The 19,682-nt window shown below is 50.7% G+C and overlaps 1 protein-coding gene across 5 annotated transcripts; it reads left to right on the top strand.

Annotated features, from left to right (window-relative positions):
* Positions 1–10,263: 10,263 nt before the first annotated feature.
* On the top strand, positions 10,264–19,463 carry Iba57 (IBA57 homolog, iron-sulfur cluster assembly). 5 transcript variants are annotated; one of them, XM_011248904.3, is made up of 3 exons: positions 10,264–10,483; positions 15,653–15,993; positions 16,172–19,463. In XM_011248904.3, the coding sequence occupies exons 2-3, from the start codon at positions 15,738–15,740 to the stop codon at positions 16,564–16,566; spliced, it is 651 nt and encodes a 216-aa protein (XP_011247206.1). In that variant the 5' UTR covers positions 10,264–10,483; positions 15,653–15,737; the 3' UTR covers positions 16,567–19,463. The 5 variants fall into 5 exon arrangements, with proteins under 5 accessions (XP_011247206.1, XP_011247205.1, XP_017169938.1 ...); XM_011248903.3 differs by having other exon boundaries at positions 10,264–10,536; XM_017314449.2 differs by lacking the exon at positions 10,264–10,483 and adding an exon at positions 10,718–10,902.
* Positions 19,464–19,682: the final 219 nt, after the last annotated feature.

Raw genomic sequence — 19,682 nt, 5'->3', positions numbered from 1 at the left:
CCAGGTGTGCCTGACATCCAGGAGAGCCATTTCAGGAAGTTCTGACTCTAGGCTGAGCTTCAGCTGAGCCTCTCACCTCCAGGCAAGGCCCCCACCCCAACTGAGTGAGCTTCACCCCTAGGAAACCACAGAAGCCGGCTGCGAATGGAGCCTCCAGAAAGAGGGTAAATCCGAGCCATACATAGCCTTGTCTCCCCCAGGGGGTTCCAGCTGCTAGCATCTCTGCAGAGAAAGCATCCCTGTTACAAGCCATTTGAGTTTGGGGCTGTCCCATTTGATGTGCCCATCATAGATTGGGGCAGGGACTCTGTGCTGGGGGGCAGGGCATAGAGTCAAGTGTGCTCAATGCAGCTCCTCCCCTCCCTCCCTCTACCTGTTTGTTCTAGTTAGGCCATCCCTCACCTGATTGGACAAGGTCCACGAGGCTTTCCTTGGCCTACTGATTAAAATGCCAGACACACCGGGACATTAATTTTAATCAGTTATCCTTAACTCTACAGAGTCCTGAGAACTGCGTAGGTGTCTACAGCTTGTAACATGCAGAGCAGGCTATTTGCCTCTAAAGATTCATTGTTTTGTTTTCCTGGAGCCTTCAGGTTCTTCTCTGGATTTTATTTTATTTTATTTTTTGGTTTTTCCAGACAGGGTTTTTTTTTTTGTTTGTCTGTTTTGTTTTGTTTTGTTTGTTTTTCGAGACAGGGTTTCTCTGTGTAGCCTTGGCTGTACTGGAACTCACTCTGTAGACCAGGCTGGCCTCAAACTCAGAAATCTACCTGCCTCTGCCTCCCAAGCGCTGGGATTAAAGGCGTGCGCCACCACTGCCCTGCATTTTTCTCTGCATTTTAAATGAAATATGTGAACAACTGTACACTTCAGCTGAACAGTTGGCCAGGTCTCCAGGCCTCATGGTCCAGCCTAGTGAGAGAGATCAGAGTGAGGTAGTTTCCTTCTTAGACAGAGGAGGACAAGAGGTCCCTTCTAAGAACATTTTTTACAGACAGGGAGAACCTATTTCTCAGTGGGCACTATGCAGAGGCCTTGAGCTTGTCTTATAAAGAGACATCTGGAAAGTAGCAGGTTTCCCAGCTATGAACAGACAATAAATGCAGAAGCTGGATCCAGAGGAGGAAAAAAAATCCATATAAGCTAAAAATGTAGCTCAAAGCCCTTCTCCTTCACATGAATCCTGGAGTGGGCTTGGGGCACACAGTGTGCCTAGAACAGTTTATTGCCTGAAAGTGTATCTCAGGAGCCATGCATTTTCAAAGGCTCTGCCTCTGGCTCTCCTCATTCCCTTGTTCTTCCTTCCCTTGAAACTTCCTGGTGGGCTTCTCCTGAGCTGGCACTTCTCTGCCCTATCTCCCACCCATTCAAAGTCCCCGGCAGCATCTGTTCAATTGAGCTACCCAGAAGCCCCTCAGTTCAAACCCTAGTTTACATACAGGCCTGAGCCAACCAGCTGCAAGCATAAAAACAGCCTAGCCAAGTCCAGGTCAGCAGGCAAACTCGGTTTCCAGTCCCCTTCCTGGTAGAGAGCTGATTTTCTACCTCAATAAAGCTTTGCTTGATCTTCTGTTGTCCTTAAGATCGTGTGTGTGTGTGTGTGTGTGTGTGTGTGTGTGTGTGATCAGTTTTTTGTTTTGTTTTTTTGAGACAGGGTTTCCCTTGTGTAGCCCTGCCCTCTGTAGATCAGGCTGGCCTCAGTCTCAGAGACCCACCTGCCTCTGCCTCCCAAGTGCTGAGATTAAAGACATGTGACCAGTTTTGAGACAATGAACCTGGGAGCCACTAGCTCAGAGTGACCTAAGTGGCCTTCGAGTTTCTGGCTTCAGCTTCATGGGTTAAGCCCACCTGAGCCAAGAAATGGGCTGTGTCACATTCAAAAGTTCCCATAATACTGGAAGACACAGAGTTCCCACAGGGGAGAGTCTAAAAGCAGAATAACTTCTGTTGGGGGGGAAAATCTCTGCTTAATCAGCTAGATAGAGAATACAGTACGCAGCTCCTAACCGCAGCTTCTGGGAGTTCTGTTTCTCTGGACACATCTGGCTAACAGCAGCTGCCTGGAAGCACACAAAGTGCTGTCTTGCAAGTCGGTCAGTTTGTGTGGCCTCCCATTATGATGCCCTCATAATGGGCACCTTGTTGATAGAGTTGGGGTCTACCACAGGTATGGGGTTACAAGCTGAGGACCTGAGTGCCATGTACGCTGATGCCCCTTGTCTTGGCTTGTAGACACCATCTTTCCACTGTGACCTCACAGTGCCTGGATTAGGGCCTCCCTGGCAACCTCATTTACCTTGGTGGAAGAAACTTTTTGAGACAGGGTTTCACTTTGAGGCAGGAGGTTCAGGAAACTGAGGGTAGCCTGAGCTACAGTTCCCCCGGGGTGTTCCATTACACCCAGTTCCTTCATCATTTCTTTCGAGGCTCTGTCTCCAAATGCAAACACATTCTGAGTTCATAGAGTTTAGGATGTCAACAAACAATTCTTCCTAGGTCAAGAGGTGCATTTGCCCAGCCGAACATTGTGTCTATGGAAGGAAGGACCCTTGGCAATGATGACTTACGTCCCGATGTCTCACCTTCACAGTCAGAGTGCCCTTGAATTTCGGTCTCCTTTCTTCTCTGGGGCATTAGCCACCAGCCCACAAGGATGAAGGGGGCAGGGTCGACCAACAGGGTTTCGGACAGCCCATGAGGACGAATGGAAATAGCATCATTCCAGGATCAGCTCTGGGGAGACATCAACTTTAATCGGGATGAGTCAAGGGTTATGTAGTTTTGTGGGGACTGTATAGGAAAATCCAGGATGGGCAAAGATCATTGGCTAAAGGCTAAGGTACTGATATATCTCATTAGCAAGGGGAGGCATTTCAGGAGTCTCAGCTGCTTGCTTAACAGGTTCTTACCAAGAGAAAGGAAGCTGAACTTACAATCTCACCAAGGCATTCCTCAGGCAGAAGATATAGGAGTTTTGAACTCCCCAGATAAAGTCATACATAGGAGAAGCCCTCTGGGAGTCCACCACTTTGCACCAAGTTCAGGAGTTCCCAGTAATGTCAGACTTTGACTTTAGTTAGCAGGGCAACACTGGAGTGCTCTGGCTGAGTCCCAACCTCCGTGCCATCCACAAGTCCAGCCTATAAGACCAGCTCCTTGGACAGTGTGGACATCACCACAGTCCCAAGTGTGATGTTCCCTGTTCACCCCAGATAGAGATGGTAGGAACACACTAAAGGGTCTGCAGACCCAGGTCAGTGAAACAACGTGTTTGTTAGGGTTACCTCAGGAACATGGGTAATTCCATAGGCAACTACATTGCCAGGAAGTCCCCTGAGCAATTTACAGACACCTAAACCACTGGGGAATCCCACATGCAGTATGGATGATTCAAAAAATAAAAAAATAAAAAAAGATGTACCACTGGGGAGACCTGTGGGCAACTCACAAGTAGCTACCCTGTTAAAGAGTCTCTCTCTCCAACTCCCCAGGATCCTTCTACCTCCTGTATAACCTTGGGAAGGGGTCAGACCTAGTAAGAAGATCTTGATAACCCTGTGAGCCCCAAGAGTCCCCCTGCTCCTCCAAAGGAAGGTTAATGGGGTAATCTTATGAGGGTCCTGCCCAAGTATGCGGTGATCTCAGTTGTTCTGGGTCAGGATGGCACTGTCATGTCCTACTGGGAAGAAACAGCTGCACGAATGCCTGAGCTCTGAGCCCCAGGCTGGGTGGATTATGGTCTCACTGTTGCTTGCATGAGATCTAAGATGCTCAACTCTTTAATTTCTAGAGGCTGAAGCTACCCGACTACTAACCTAGCACTTACTAATTTATTAACCAGTTAGCTTCATGCCTCAGTTTCTCCCTCTGCCTGAGATATAAGCACAGGCCCTAGGCCCCACTGGACACTCGTGAGTAATGGTTATTACTGCCCTCTTCCCTCCCCACTTTCTGGTCCCTAAGCAGGCCTGTGGCCTGGCTGGAGGGCCCACCCTTATTCCACACTGTATGGCAGCCATGCCTTGCTGGCACAGGATCAGTTGGGAACTGCCTCTGTCTCATCACCATCCGTTTCCACGGTCTTAGCCAACTGGCTGCTGCCCATGAGAGTTCATGGAGGACCAGGGTGGAGAGGGGCATGTTCAGAGACACCCCCAGAATAGGGGCAGTTCACGTCTTCCTCTGGGAAGGGAAGAAGCCTAAGAGGAGAAAAACAGGAAACTACCTCCATCCTGGGAAGTGGGGCCTGGGACCCCACCTGGCCAATTTTCCAGCTCTCCCACCCCTCCTGATGGATGCAGAATCTGGGCCTATGAGAGATGCTGGTAAGAGCACTTGTCGCAGCTGGGCTCTGGGGCCAGGGTAGGCCCCTCAGTTCCCTGGAGCTCTCAGGGGCCAATCTGTAGTCCCCTCCTCATGGAAGCAGGGCAGCAGTCCAGTGCCAACCTTGTGGGGGTTGCTGAGCATGGAGCCCTCAGTTTGGTGCAAAAAGTCCAGCAAGTTTCCCGGGCAGAGGCTGCAGCCATCACGAACATACTTCAAGAGACAAGTTCCACGTAGTTTCACTGGGGTCGGGTACATGGTGCTGGCTATGGCTGCTAGCCAGAGCCAGCATGGAGAGAGCCTTCTGGTGACTCTAGCCAGGGCACTGGGGTACTGGGTAGATATCTGGCTTGCCCTTCCTGCTCTCCCTGTATGGGTGGGAAGCCCATTCCTCTTGAGCTTGTCAGGGACACATTGATGTGAGGCCTGAGGAATGTGACCCTCGTAACTCTGTGGGTGTTACCCCCAGCCAGTGTCCTGTTCTGGCTTCCCCGATGTCCTCCCCCATGGCTGGCAGGGGTTGCTGGGTCACCCTCAGGCCTAGGGAAGAGGAAGTCATGATCTTCCAGGAGCGAACATTCCAGCTGCAGGGTGGGTAAATCAGGAAGCTTGTAGCCTGGGGGGAACTGAGTGATGGAGTTCATTAATGGGGGACCTGCCTGGACCTTGATCAGAAAATATTACTCATTGTGGTTAAGGTGATGGCTGATGTGAAAGTGGTTGTCCCAACACAGGCCAGGGCCACCAGGGATCCATGGCCTTACAGGATTTTGAGGTAGACAGGAAGGCCTTGAAGTTTAAGTGTAGGGCCTGAGCCCTGATCTTGGCCAGGGGGTACATGTTCAGTACTGCCCCTCCTTTCCTTTCAGGCTTTGAAGTATAGATTGGCTTTGAACTTGCTAAATAGATGAGGATGCCTTTGAACTCTGGATCCTTCTGATTGTACCTCCCAAGCGCTGGGACCAGAGCTGGAACCAGGCAGGCACATTGTTCAGGCCTGTTGGTAGAGATCTGCTGGCCTAGATTTAGGGATTTGGTAGTGAGCTGCATAAAGATTCTCTGCTTGGCCAAACTGTAGTCCCTGACTGTGCTCAGCCTTGTAAATTCAAGCTTTAGAAAGTACTCTGCCTAGGCAGTTTAGTGGGGAGTCCCCACCCTGAATACTGAACACCAAGGGGCTGTATGCTCACCTGGCATACCTCCAGCAGGAACCTGTTAGGTGGCCTGGGCTAGAGTCCCCCTTCCCTGTCACCAACTGCCCTGCTCCTGTCAATTCCCACTGTCAGGTTATATTTGGGGTGAGGTCTGAGCTCTTTTCCTGATGGCAAGGCCTTACTTACTGTTGTGGTTCGGGTACCTATAACCACAATCGTCACCGCACCTCTCAGTATGGTCTCACTAATTGCTTTAAAAAATTTTTGTGTACATGTGTGTGCAAGCACATGTGTGCACGCAAGCATGCGTGTGTGCACGTGTGAGTACTTGTATATACGAGTGCATTCAGAGTCCAGAAGAGAGTGTTTACAGGCATTTGCCGGATGCCTGGCTTGTTAAATGGATGCTTGGGATCCAAATTCCAGTCCTCATGATTATGCAGCAAGGGCTCCAAGTCACAGAGCCATCTTTCCAACCTCATCAGCAGCTTCTTTAACATCACCCTAGCAACTACCACAGGGAGGATTTCCTTTAGGCTGGACATGATGGCACATGTCTTTAATCTCAGCACTTAGAAGGCAGACACAGGCAGATCTCTGTGACTTTGCGGTGAGCCTGTTCTGCATACGGAGTTTAAGGCCATCCAGAGTTACATAGTGAAACCTCTTCCCCCCAAAATTGCTTTTCCTTTATTATCTATATGAAAGTCACACCTGCCTGGGGCTCTATAAACAAGGACATTTTCAAGTCTCTGATGTGTTATATGAGGAGTGGAACACTTACGAGAAACAAGTTACATACCCAGAGACTGACACGGTGGGACAGACTTGAGCAGGTTTCTTACAGATTGTTGGGGCCACCCTGAAGCTAGGTGACACACGGCAGGAGAAGTGGCTCCTTCAGGTAGGGAGGCCACTGTTCAGGGTGCAGCTTCTGACCATGGGTCAGGGCTGTTTCTCTTTGGAGAAGTGTCTCTAGGCAGTAACTACAGCTCCATGTGTCGTAGTCCCCAGCATGTCCATCCCCTTGAGTTCAGTCACGAGGAGACAATACAACAGCTCCTAGGAGGATGAAGAGTCATGTCTAGGCTTGTCACAACAATAGGACGGAGGAGTGAGACCTGTCCTTGTCCCCAGGAGACACTTGAGCAGCTGATGTTCCCATGGTTCAGCTGGAAAGATCATCAGCAGCAACAAAAAATATGGGCAGAGCTGGGTAGGTGAGGCGAGGCACGGCCTGTGGGCAGAGCTGGGCGGATAGCACTGCCTGTGGGCTGCTGGCAAGCAGACATGATCAGCTGCTTGCTTACCACCTGATCACAGTCGCTGCTGCAGGTTGAAATGTCAATGTGGAGACAGGGGACACACATTCAGCCACCTGGACTAACAGCCTAAGTGTCCATGGGGTCCAGAGGCTTGAGGTGAACTGCCAGCCCTTTGATGTTAATCTGAGCTGATACAGGATGACCAAGTTTTGCGGAAGGTACCTAGTAAGACATATTGCTTTCCAATAAATTGATATTTATCTTAAATGGAGTCTACTCATAGTACAGAAATTGTTGACATAGAACCATAGATCCATATTTATTTATTTATTATTTTTTAATTTATTGTTCTTTTTGAGACACAGTTTCTGTGTAGCCCCGGCTGTCCTGGAACAGCCTCTGTAGACCAGGCTGGCCTCAAACAGAGATCCCCCTGCCTCTGCCTCCCAAGTGCTGGGATTAAAGGTGTGTGCCACTACTGCATGGCTTGCTTATTTATTTAAAGACTAGAGTCTCGCTATGTAGCCCTGACTGCCTGGAACTTGCAATTTAGTAGACCAGGCTGGCTTCAAAATCACGGTGATCCCCCTGCCTCTGCCTTTGCCTTCTGAGTGCTGATTAAAGGTGTGTACCACTCCTCCTTCCTTGCTTTTGCTTTCTTAATAAACTGTCTCTAGAGAGATGGACAGTTGACTCAGAAGTTAAGGGCACCTGTTACTCTTGCAAAGGATCTGAGTTCAGTTCCTAACACCTATGTGGAGGGTCGCAACCATCTGTTCATGCCAATCACAGGAATGCCAACTTCCTTTTCTGACTTCAACGGGCACTAGGCATGAACATGGTGTACAAACAAACATACAAAACAATAAATAAATCTAAACGGAGTTGTATAAACTATCTCTATTTCTCACCATATATCTCTGGTGCAATCATTTGCCCTTGTGTGGTAGGTGAATGAAAAAAAAAGAAATTAAAAAGAAAAGGCCATGATTGGTCTGGGTTTTGGCACTAGATGAGTGGAAGAAGAAGAAGAAAAGAAATAAATAAAAAAGGAAGGACGTGACTGTTCCTAGGTATGGTGGAGGAGAAGGTTTATTGTAGATAATAGGGAGAGCATAGCTAGAGGCAAGGACATCTGGGAGAGCCCAGATGAGCAAAGCTATGTAAGGAGAGAGAGGGTAGGGGAGATGGGAAAACCAGACCAAGAGACCAAGAAGGTAATCGAAACGGTCCAGGTAAGCAAAATGGCTGAATTATATAGGGAAGGACATCTGGGGGAAGGGTAGCCCAGGCCTCAGGCTGGAGAAATTTAGAGTAGTGGGCAGAGGATGCCAGCCGTACCCTGTAACAGGTAGGGACTGAGGGATGCAAGAAAACCCTGTGGCCAGGTCTGCTTTGATGCAGCAGTGAGCACCTCAGCTAGCCATTTGTCCCAGGTTTGAGACTTAACGGTAGAAGCCTCGGAGAACCATGGAAAAGAAACACAGATGACAGCCACAGGGGGAACCATGCCCTTGCATATGTATAAACGTGACTACAACTCTCTACGCCATTCTCTTATCCTTTCTAGAAACCCTGAAGGAAAGGCAGGAAGGCCACCCTGTGGATTATTTTTTGCCAAGCTTCTGTGAGATTACATTTGAGTGACCCTGCTTTCCTCCATATCTAGGCCATCTTTAGAAACTCACCTGAAGGTTGTAAAATAACCAATAAAATTATAAGTTACTATATATGGAAGACAAATGGAAGACAAAGAAGCAAAAGCCATATAAAAAGTTCTGGCAAAAGCCATATAAAAAGTTCTGTCACTTTAAAAATAACACGAAATAAGTAAAAAAAAAAAAATCCAAGAGTTTCACTGAAACTGCTGGAATAATTAAAAACTACTTTTGAAAAATCTTGGTATCCTGTCTCTTTGTTCAGAATCCCGAAACACTGGGATCCAACAGCCTGGAATGAAGTCTCCTTTGAAGTCAGGCCTGAGCTGTTAACATTTTGAACTTAGATTGGGGCCCAGCACTAAGCATGTTTTCTCCCTTTCCTTCTTTTTATCTGTCTGGATTCTGGCCAAAAGCCTAATAAACTCATTTCTCCTGATACTCTGAGCTTTCTGTTTCTGTGACCCTCATTTAAATGCAAAAGGCATGACTGTTCTCCAAGCAACTGTAGGAATGTGTTGCTTACCTACTGACTTTCTATTCCTGTCAGGGTTTCTGTTGCTATGACAAAATAGTATGACCAAAAAACAAGCTGGGGAGGAAAGGGGTTATTGGGCTTACACTTCCACATTGTTATTTATCATTCAAGGAAGTCTGGGGGGGGGACCTCAAACACCAGCCAGGAGCTGAGGCAGAGGCCATGGAGGGGAGGGGAGGGGAGAGGAGGGGAGGGGAGGGGAGGGGAGAGGAGGGCAGGGGAGGGGAGGGGAGGGATGCTGCATAGTGGCTTTGCTCCGAAGCATGGTTTGTTCAGTCTGCTTTCTTATAGAATCCAGGACAAGCAGCCCAGGGATGGCCCTACTCACAATGGGCCTGGCCCTCCTCCATCAATCACTAATTAAGAAAATGCCATACAGACGTGCCTAAAGCCAGATCTTATGGAGGCATTTTCTTAATTGCGGTTCCTTCCTCTCAGATGACTTTAGCCTGTGTCAAGTTGACATAAAAGAACTATGCAACACATCTACTTTCTTTGTAGGTTTTTCTCTCAACTGTTAATTTTCTTCTCCCCTTCCCACAAGATAGGGCTTATTTGTGTATCCCTGACTGTCTTGATACTAGCTCTGTAGACTAGCCAGGGCTTACAGAGACCTGCCTGCCTCTGCCCAGCCAATGCTGGTGTTAAAGGCATGCGCCACTACCAAGCTCCAAGTCCATTTCGAAATTCTTTTGTTAATAAGACTAAGAACACACAAAAGGAACTCCAGTTTCCCTGGTAGCAATATGATCCAGTATGCCCCAAAGACCCAAGAACAGGGACTCAAAGAGACATCCGTGTAGTTGTTTTCATAGCAACACTTTTCCTGGCTCCAAGAATTGGAGACCTCCCAAGTACCCGTTGCCAGCTCAGCACATAGGGAAAGGTAGGCATTACCGTAATAAAAAAATTTTTTTTCGATACAGGATTTCTCTGTATAGCCCTGGCTGTCCTGGAACTCACTCTGTAGACCAGGCTGGCCTCAAACTCAGAAATCCACCTGCCTCTGTCTCCCAAGTGCTGGGATTAAAGGTGTGTGCCACCATGCCCAGCTATAAAATACAATTCTTAAAAAGGGAAGGGAATTCTGATACGTGCTATACTGAGGATGGGTGCTCCATGAAGAGAGCCAGGTGCAAGAGGACAGGCACTGGTTCTCAGAGGCTTCCAACCCACAAGGGCAGAAAGCCAACTGTGGGCACCAGCGGCTGAGTGTGTGTTCTGGGAGGAGTCAACGTTCTGGAGTTGGATGATTGGGAGATAAAAAGTTCTGGAGTTGGATGATAGTGAGGGCTGCGCAGCCGTTTGAACAATGCCGATATAAATGCACTAAAAGTGGTCTCGCTGGCTGGCTTTCATCAACTTGCCACAAGCCTAGCGATATCTGGGAAGATTCAGAAAACGCCTCCATAAGCTTGGCCTCTAAACAGGTCTTGGCTTATATCACATCAATGACTGATGTGAGAGGGCCCAGCTCACTGTGGACAGGTGCTCCTGGGTCGTATCAAAAAGCAGGCTGGACAAGCCATCAGAAGCTGGCCGGTAAGAGCCCTCTTCCAGGGCTTCTGCTTCAGTTCCTGCCCTGAGTTCTCTCTGTAAGTGGGTGTGACCTGAGAGTTTTCAAATGAAGTGAACCCCTTTTCTTCCCAAGTTGCTTTTGGTCATGTTTAGTATAGCAATAACAAAGTAACAGTGGTGAAGATAATACATTTTATACTGTTCGTATTTAACCGTGAACAAGGAAATGCCTAACTTTTTTCCTCCTTTTTTTCTGGGCAGTACTGGGGATGGGAACCATGGCTTCCTGCCTGCTAGGAAATGCTCTACCACTGAGCTATCTATCTTCAACTTTTTATTCGGAGACAGGATATTCATTTTAAGTTGCACAGGCAGGTCTTGAACACGCATCCTCCTGCCTCTGCCCCCCGAGAGGCTGGCTGGGATTGCACACCAGGACCGAGGTAAGATGGCAGATTTCATGTTTACTTATTTACCACGACCACAAGCGGTTTGACCAGGAGCCAACTAAGGAAAGGGTCACCGGGTGGCTCTAGCCTTGGTGTTTATCTGGGCTTGCGCACCCATCCACTGGCTGAGGTCCCGCCCACTTTCCCCCCCACGCACGCGCGTCGCCAGCCGCCGCCGCCGCCGCCGCCGCCCGGGGCCGCTGTGGTGCCCGCCTTCACTTAGCGCCCAAGATGGCAGCGGTGGCGCTGCTTCGGGGCGCGGCTGTGGGGCGCAGAAGCCCAGCTTGGCACTGGCGGCTGAGCGGGACCGCGAGTCACTGCCTAGCCCGTGGCTTTGGCCTTCTTGGCAGCAACCCCGCGGACGGTGTGGCCTGGACTTGCTTCCGGCTGGACGGGCGCGCCTTAGTGCGCGTGCGCGGCCCGGACGCTGCACCCTTCCTGTTGGGACTATCGACCAATGAGCTGCCGCTTTCGGGGCCTCCGACCGGCGCGGCTCAGCCCTCTGCGCGTGCGGCGTATGCCCATTTCCTGAATGTGCAGGGACGCACGCTCTATGACGTCATTCTGTATGGGTGAGCTTGGGCGGGGCAGCAGGGCGGGGCAGTAGGGTCGTTAGAGTGCTGAGGGAGCAGACCTCCAGAATCCCAGGAAGGATGTCCAGGATAAGATTTCTAGGGAATACTGGCTAGACACCCTTGGGAAGAGGCATAATTAGATTATTCTGGAAATGACTTTCTGAGGACAATCTAGACTTAGGGAAGGGGTCACCTAGAGGCGGATGTCCCATGGAAGGCATCCAGGTTGCGCTAGTTACTTGCACAGAGCGTTGTGCCTGGGACCCCAACCAGTCAAGTCAGAAGCTTCTGGAGTTATTTTCAAGATGGGTGCTTCAGCTTTGTCCCTCCCTCCTCACTTCTTAGAAAGATTTCGCTGGTTCGTGGGACTTTATTCAAAAAGCCACTCTCTGCACAGCCTCTCCACAGTGACAGATTGTCCCAGTGTTCTGAGAATCCAGTTTTTCCCTTATTTCTGGTTCCTCTTTGCAGTGCCAGCTGTTTGCCTGTATGGTCTCATTATCTATACAGCAGACCTGACTGTGACTGTAAATAGTGTTTGCTGGCCAGTCTGGGCAGGGCCTGCGTCTATAGCATTGAGTCTTCAGCTGCTCACCTTTATAGGATCTAAGTCGTGAAGTCTCAGCATTGTCTAGTAGGCATGTGAAGACCCGCCCTCCCTATCCTGTCCCTGAGCTGTCCCTTGACTCCTACCAAAGTCCAGGCCTGGCTGCCTGTCTCAGCTACCCGGTGTCTTTCCAAGTTGGTTTTTGGTGAGCCTCTTCAGTAGCCCCTAGATGCTCATTGGGAGTATATGGGGAATCCTCATATCTGGAGAACAGTTCCTGAACCCCTGAGGGTAGCTATTCCAGGATGAGAGTGGTGGATGAGAATTGACAGCCATGGCACCACTATCCAGTAGTTGTCTGCATTCTGTGGGGGGAAATCTAGAGTGCCTGTCTCCAGGTGCTGAAAGGCCACAGTGATGTGCTTCCTAGAGATCCTTTTCCCACATTACTTCGCTTAGTGAATCTCTGAATCTAGAACTGTGTCAGCAAATGACAACCCATGGGCCAGACCCACTGTGATGCTTTGGCATATAGAGTTCTGTGTGAACCCTGGGATGGTGTCTTCCAGGCAGTGTTCGGGCTGTGGTGACTCAGGGCCTTAAGCCTAAGCCAGTCATTGCCCTTTGTAGAAAACATGCATGGACTCCATACTGGAGCCTTGGATCTGCCTGTGTTTCCAGGTCGCCATCATCTCTCCATGTTACCAATAGGCAGCTGGAGTTGATTCAAGCGCTAGTCTTTGGTGGCTTCCATTCCTCATGGTGATTGGCAGTGGTTGCTAGTATAGAAGCAGTTGCCCTCTCGTGTTAAAGACCCTAAGCGTCTTCAGCCTTGGTCCTGCATGTGTTTACAGGTCTTGTGGACCTCATATAGGGATTCCTCTAGTCTTGGCAGCAGCCAGTGTTACAGCTCTTGTACGGGCTATGGAAGTTGAGATTCCTTAGCTGTTGATACCAGCTGTTGTCACTGCTCCTCTACACAGGGTCTCAGACCCTTGGCTCTGAAGGTTTGATTGGCAGCTCCCTGGACTCTTCAGTGACTTGGGTCTGCAGTTTCTCTTCTCTGGCTCTTTGTAATCGTTTCTCCTTCTTCAGTCTCAGCTTGCTATCACTCTCTGTCTGCCATCTTTCTTCCTGCCCAGGCTGTTGTTGAACTGCTCAGCTGTCGCTTCAGCTGTCAGACAGCTGGCAGGCTTGCCTTCCCTGCAGCTTTGGCTTGTCAACTGCTCAGCTGCTGCCGCCACCACTGCAGTTCCACCGCCTCTGCTGACCTCTGCTGTCTCTGCTGCTTCTTTCTGTTACCAGCCCAGCCCACACTACAGAAAGCAAGAAAAGAAAATGGAGAGAAGCCTTTTCTCGGGCCTGCTGCTCCCACACTGGGGCAAAGCTCAGGAAAGTCTTCCCACAACCTCACTAAGTGAGCCTTCACAGCCTGTTTGTATCGCCCCAGAAAGGATGTTTGGACCAATCACAGACTTGCCTATCGGCAACCTTCGTAATGACTGAGGATTGTGTTTTGGACAGCCATAACGCTGCATCTTTAGCAATAGTTACAGCAGATCCTCTTCTAGGCTACCAGGGAGCTGCTGTCCATTTGGCCAAATTGAAAGTGGTTGCAAGATCATCTAGAATTCAGTGAGACCTGTAATGGCAAAATGTCTGATAAAAACCATTTTAAACAACCCTGGTGGGATCTGTGCTGTTAGTAGGGCCCTCTGCTGCATGGAAGTGCTGCTGTGGGGTCGTCTGACTCTCTGCCTGACAGTCCTTTTGCTCAGGGCATCAAGGGAAAGTCCAACACCTGCCAACTAGTGAATCACCCATCCCCAACATCTTTGCTTATTCATAAGAAGATAAACATCAGGGCTGCATGCATATAGAATGTTAAATAAGTGATAGGACCTAGAACTATCTAGGAAACAAATCTTTAGGCATGCCTGTGAGGGAGGTTCTAGGTTTGGATAGCTGAGGTGAGAAGACTTGTCCTGAGTGTGGATGGCACCTTCCCATGGCCTGGGATCCTGCACTGAGTGAAAAGGAGAAAGCAAGCTGAGTTCCAGCATCCCTCTCTCTGCTTCCTGATGCAGATGCAGGGTGATCGGCAGCCTCAAATTCCTTCCCCCCCACCCCCGGCCCCCGCCATAATGGACTGTGCCCTCTAACTGATTTCCAACAAACCGCTCATTATGGCTTCTTTTGGAACTTGGTTACAGAGTGAGAAAAGGAACTCATACAAACACTAGTGGGGTTTGGTTGTTTTGCAAGGATCTCGTGCAGCCCAGTTTGATCTTGAGTTCCATATGTAGCAACCCTGATGCTCTACTCCCACTCCCGAAGCACTGGATTGTAGGTGTCTGCCACCATGTAAGCTTAACTTTGTCTTCACCGTGGAGCCAGAGAGGCTGTGAGGTCCTGTTCCGGGCAGGACTGTGGACAGGAGCCTGACTGAGAACTGCCTTTGTCCAGCCTCAGTCTCTGTCTGGGTAGTGTGCCCCCTTGGTCTGTCCGTTTACTCTGGTGTGGAGGATTTGAGCCAGTCTCATCTCTCCAATTCCTACAGAGCATCAGGCCTTTGTTGCGTCTGCCTGTGCACAGGTTAGCTCGGGTCTCTGTGATCTCAGGCTACTACTGTGTCCCAGACATCCTGTGATTGGCACTGAGGAACAGGGAGGTCAGAGGAGGAGACTGAGGCAGGTGCCTGGGCATTCAGTCACCTTCACAGGGCCTGTTTCCCAGGTGGTAACTATACACTCTTGGTCTGACTGGGTCCATCTGTGGCCATTAGGGAGTTGTGGCACCTCCTGGTGTATTCAGCCAGTCCTTGACAAGATGTGTGGTACCCAGGCCTTACCACCTACTTCTCCCTTAACCCCAAAGCCTCTGAGAAACTGGGGCTCTGCCCTCTGTCCTCTCCCAATCCATTGGGGTGAGATTCTCCATCATAGAGTCTAGGTGGTAGGAGGCTGGGTCTGCATCAGCCGTTGTAGGGCCGCTGGGCTCAGCAGCTACTCAGGACAGTGCCCTGTCACAGCTGTCACAGCTTTTCTGTCCATGGCAGCTGGGGGCCGCCTGCCTTGCCACACAGCCATAGTGTGTGTGGTTCTGTCTCCATGTGAGTTATGCAGGTACAGCACTCTGTGGATCTGGGTGCACTGGCCACGCATAGGTCTCATTAGTACATTTTATGAGCTCAGCTCTGTGTGGACAGATACTGTTGTCTGGTGTTGGTTCCTACAGCACACTTAGCTGCCTGTGTGGACATTCCTCTGGATGTGTCTTGTATGGCTGAGGGCATGGCTCTATGTACCTGTCTGCTTTGTGAGAAGATCGAGGTTTGCCTGCCCTAATGTGGCAGAGCGGACCCATACATCCGAGGTTATGGCTCCGTATGTCTCCATTTGTGTGTGTAGGCAACTCTAGAAGCACAGTCTCATGTCATTGTGGGTTTGGCTTTTAGTCTGCCGTGAGCCAGCAACGGCTATAGCTCACAGACCGCACACTGGAGGGGCAGCCCCATGTGGCCCGCGGAACTTTTCTCTCTGTGTTTTGTTCTTCACAAGCTTGGTAAGCTGGCAGTGGGTAGGAACTCCTGCCGGCTCTAAGCCATGCCTATCTCCTGCAGACTCCCAGAGTGTACGGAGGGGGCACCAAGCTTTCTCCTGGAGTGTGACAGCTCCGTGCTGGGCGCCCTACAGAAGCACCTCTCCATGTACAAGATCCGGCGGAAGGTCACCGTGGAGCCAAGTCCGGAGCTCCACGTGTGGGCTGTGCTACCCTGTGTCCCCCAAACCTCTGAGACTGCACCTCTAGAAGAGAGGGTAGAAGGCACCACCATGCTTATCCGTGACCCCCGGACTGCACGTATGGGGTGGCGGCTTCTCACCCAGGATGATGGCCCAGCCCTGGTGCCCAGGGGACAGCTTGGGGATCTCCAAGATTATCACAAGTACCGGTACCAGCAAGGTATGAGTAGGGACAGCTATGCCAGGCTGGGGTTGGGAGGTTCATGGGGGCAGGTGGACTCCAGAATGGGCAGAGGGGTTGGTAGAGTTGGCCTGCAGGGCTGGGCTTTATAAACTGCAGGCCTGTTCTTCTCTCTGGACACGGCTATGCTCATTCTCTTGGTTTTTGAATCCCACAGGCATCCCCGAGGGAGTCTGTGATCTTCCCCCAGGGATGGCCCTCCCCCTGGAGTCCAACCTGGTCTTCATGAATGGCGTGAGCTTCACGAAGGGCTGCTACATTGGGCAGGAGCTGACGGCCCGGACCCACCATACAGGTGTCATCCGCAAGCGCCTCTTCCCAGTGAAGCTTGAAGGCCCCCTGCCTGCAAGTGGCGTCAGCCCTGGCGCCATAGTGACGGTGACTGCCACAGGCCAGGCAGCGGGCAAGTTCAGGGCTGGCCAGGGACACGTGGGACTGGCTTTGCTGCGGTCAGAGACAATCAAGGGTCCTCTCCACATCAAGACCTCCGAGAGCCAGTTGGTGGCTGTGACTGCCGTGGTGCCGGACTGGTGGCCCACAGCTGCCAAGTAGCTTGGATGCTCTGGAGCCCCACTGGCCTTAGAGTTTCCAGATGCCTTTGAGCCTCTGCCCAAGGTTGTCTACTCTCTGTGCTGCGCCTGTTGGGTATGAGTTCCTCCTCCCGTGGTGCCTTCTGGAGCACATCCTCTAGGAAAGTTCCATGGGTTCCAGGCTACAGATCGGCTCATGCTTCCTACAGAGAGCCTACTCTTATGGGCTGTCTTCTCTCGAGAAGTCTGACTGAGAGCAGAGTGACCACCTGAGGCTGGGAGAGAGAAGGGTCTGAGCTCCCATTTGGACCAGCTTCTGAACAAGATTTGAGACAGTCCATATGCCAGGTCTACAGGCCTATGTTGACATAGGCCTGTGTCAGACGCCAGGTCCCTGACCTTGTTTCCCCTTGGAGGAAGGGACTCTGTGTGCCTGCAGAGTTGCTGGGCCTGGCTTCGTGTTCTCTTGAAACTCATCTCAGGGCAGAGATTGTATAGGTTGTGTGCAGGGTCGGGAGGTTGGATCCCCTGGGTTGAGAGATGTGTTCTGTGAGCCACAGGGACTACATGCCTACTGTCCCAAGAGCTCTTTTCACGCCTCAAAGTGAGCTGCTGTCTTTTCATGTTCCCCTGGAAGCTCTAGGAGGGGTGGAGCCCAGGGCTCAGGTCCATCTGGGGGGGAGGGGAGGGCTTCTGCTCGGCTAACGTTTTTGCTGGCTTGGGCTTTTAGAAGGGAGTTACTTGCTGGCCACTGGTGGGGTGCATACCTCCCTCTGAACCACTTTTTCTAACCTTTGTAATGTGAACTGAGGGTCTCGCCACAAAGCCCAAGGACTAGTAAAGTGTGGTCTGAGAACAGCCCTTTCAGACCTCTTGTTTCATTTGGGTCAGGTTTGGTAGGACAGACCGTGGGACAGCTGTCCCCAGAGACCACCCACCAGATGGAAGCAGCCCACTGTTATAGCCCTGGTTGGTCTTGAACTTGAAATTCTCCTGCCTCAGCTTTGTGAGTGTTAGATTGATAGGCAAGCCCCAGTGGGCTCACACGATACACCTATGTCTCTCTCAAGAGATGTATTTTGTTTTTATGTCTTTATGTGTGTGTTTATGGATGAATGTCTGGGTGCCTAGAGAGGACAAAAGGAGGGTATCACATACCCTGGAGTTGGAGTTACAGGTGACTCTGAGTTGCTGAACATGCGTGTGATGGGAACTGAACTTGTATCCCCTGCAAGAGCAGCAGTATTCTTTGTTGTTTGTTTGTTTGTTTCTTTGTTTATTTGAGGCAGGATTTTTCTGTGTAGCCCTGGCTATCCTGGAACTCACTCTGTAGAACAGGCTGGCCTCGAACTCACATAGGTCTGCCTGCCTCTGCCTTCCAAGCACTGAGGTTAAAGGCAAGTGTCACCACTATGCCTGGCTAGATCCAATAGGTTTATTTCAGCAGAGTTCTACTGAACTGGTCCATACTAGGTTGGCAGGAAGTGGGGAGGCCGCTGTGAGCCTAGGCAAGGCAATGGGTGCTCAGGGTTCTGGGGTGGGGGGATGGGGACATCTCTGAAACTGTTTTCTACAGTGCCCCCAAGGTAAATCCACAGAGGCCTGGGGTGTGGGCAGCCTGGCAGTCACTCTGGTGCCAGGGGCAGTGAGGACTTCTAAGAACTGTGACTTTGGAGGCTGCTTAGGCTAGGGCTCAAGGTGCTCTCTGAATTGAGGTGCAGTTTGCCGCAGCTTAGAAGGAGGCACGGGGGGTTGGGAGTGCCCTCCTTCTTCAGCAAGAAGAAGGCACCTTGAGTGACCTCCTCTCTATGGTACTGAGTGGGTAGACAGTGCTGGGGACAGGGACCTGGCAGAGACAACCTGAAGGATGGATTACCCTGGCTGGCGATTTCAGGGGGTTCATGGCAGTGGGAGTGTGGCTGAGCCCCTCACATGGTAAGGCACCAGGAAGCAGAGAAAGGGCATCTAAAGGCAGGTACATCCTTCAAGCAGAAGGACAGACTTCACATTCCACAGGTTCCACTGCCTTCCAAGCAGCACCAGCTGCTGGGGACCACAGTGAGGTCAAAGGTGAGTTCATGGAGGACGGTTCACAACCAAAGCACAATACTTGAAGCACACACATAGGCTGTGCAGGTCCTAGCATGGCGGACAGACCCAGCTGTCCTGCTTGGATGGTTGCCTGGCCTGGCCTATGACAGCCTTGTCTCCGTGGCTGTTTTGCCTCTGCCTGCCTGCCCACTCAGGAGCAATACTGCGGTTGCGTTGGATGTTGGGGTTCCAGCTGTGCTCTGGAAGGCTGTGACTGATGGGCTCCTGCCAACCCCACCTGGCAGCCTTTTAGATTGACAGAGGAACCTCTAAGGGTTCCAGGCAGCTTACTTTAGGGTTGCAGTCATGTGACTGGCTTTTGCCCTCTCAAACCTGATGGGGGCGTGCCCACACAGAGGTTGGTGCTTCTGGGCCTGCTTCACATACATTCTAGCCTTCAGAAGGAAGGCAGAAAGGTCCAAGGCAGGCCCGTTGGGTAAGGAAAGGACAAGTCCGAAAAGAGGCAGGATGCTGCTTTGGGCAGAAGACCCGCTTTGTGAGTCACCCATTGCCTGCTGTTGGGCTCTTCCAGTGTTGGGGGCTTGAACAGATCCACAGTTGCCATGATGTGTCTCCACAGTTTAGAAAGGCAGCACCGCACATTAAAATCGCCAGTGAGTGGAGCCAGTGGGCACTGGGCTGATCTTCAGGGACCTCAGGGCCATTCTTAGTGATGCAGGCATGTGTTGGTATTCACATTCTCACAGGGATCTGTATAGACCCCAGTGTGGACACTTGAAAACCCCTAACTGTTTTTCAGTGTGTTTTGTAAACAGTACAAAGCTTTGAAAAATAAACCAATCAAGGGGGGAAAGGGTGTAGATCTTATTCTGGAGTTGTTTGTTTTTTAAAACTACCTCTAGTGCCGGGCGTGGTGGCGCACGCCTTTAATCTCAGCACTCGGAAAGCAGAGGCAGGCGGATTTCTGAGTTCGAGGCCAGCCTGGTCTACAAAGTGAGTTCCGGGACAGCCAAGGCTACACAGAGAAACCCTGTCTCGAAAAAACAAAACAAAACAAAACAAAACAAAACAAAAAACCTACCTCTA

The sequence above is a fragment of the Mus musculus genome, chromosome 11 (genome assembly GCF_000001635.26).
Source record: "Mus musculus strain C57BL/6J chromosome 11, GRCm38.p6 C57BL/6J".
NCBI classification, from domain to species: Eukaryota; Metazoa; Chordata; class Mammalia; order Rodentia; family Muridae; genus Mus; species Mus musculus.
Note: the sequence above shows the minus strand (reverse complement) of the source record. Positions and strands in the feature narration are given on the sequence as shown.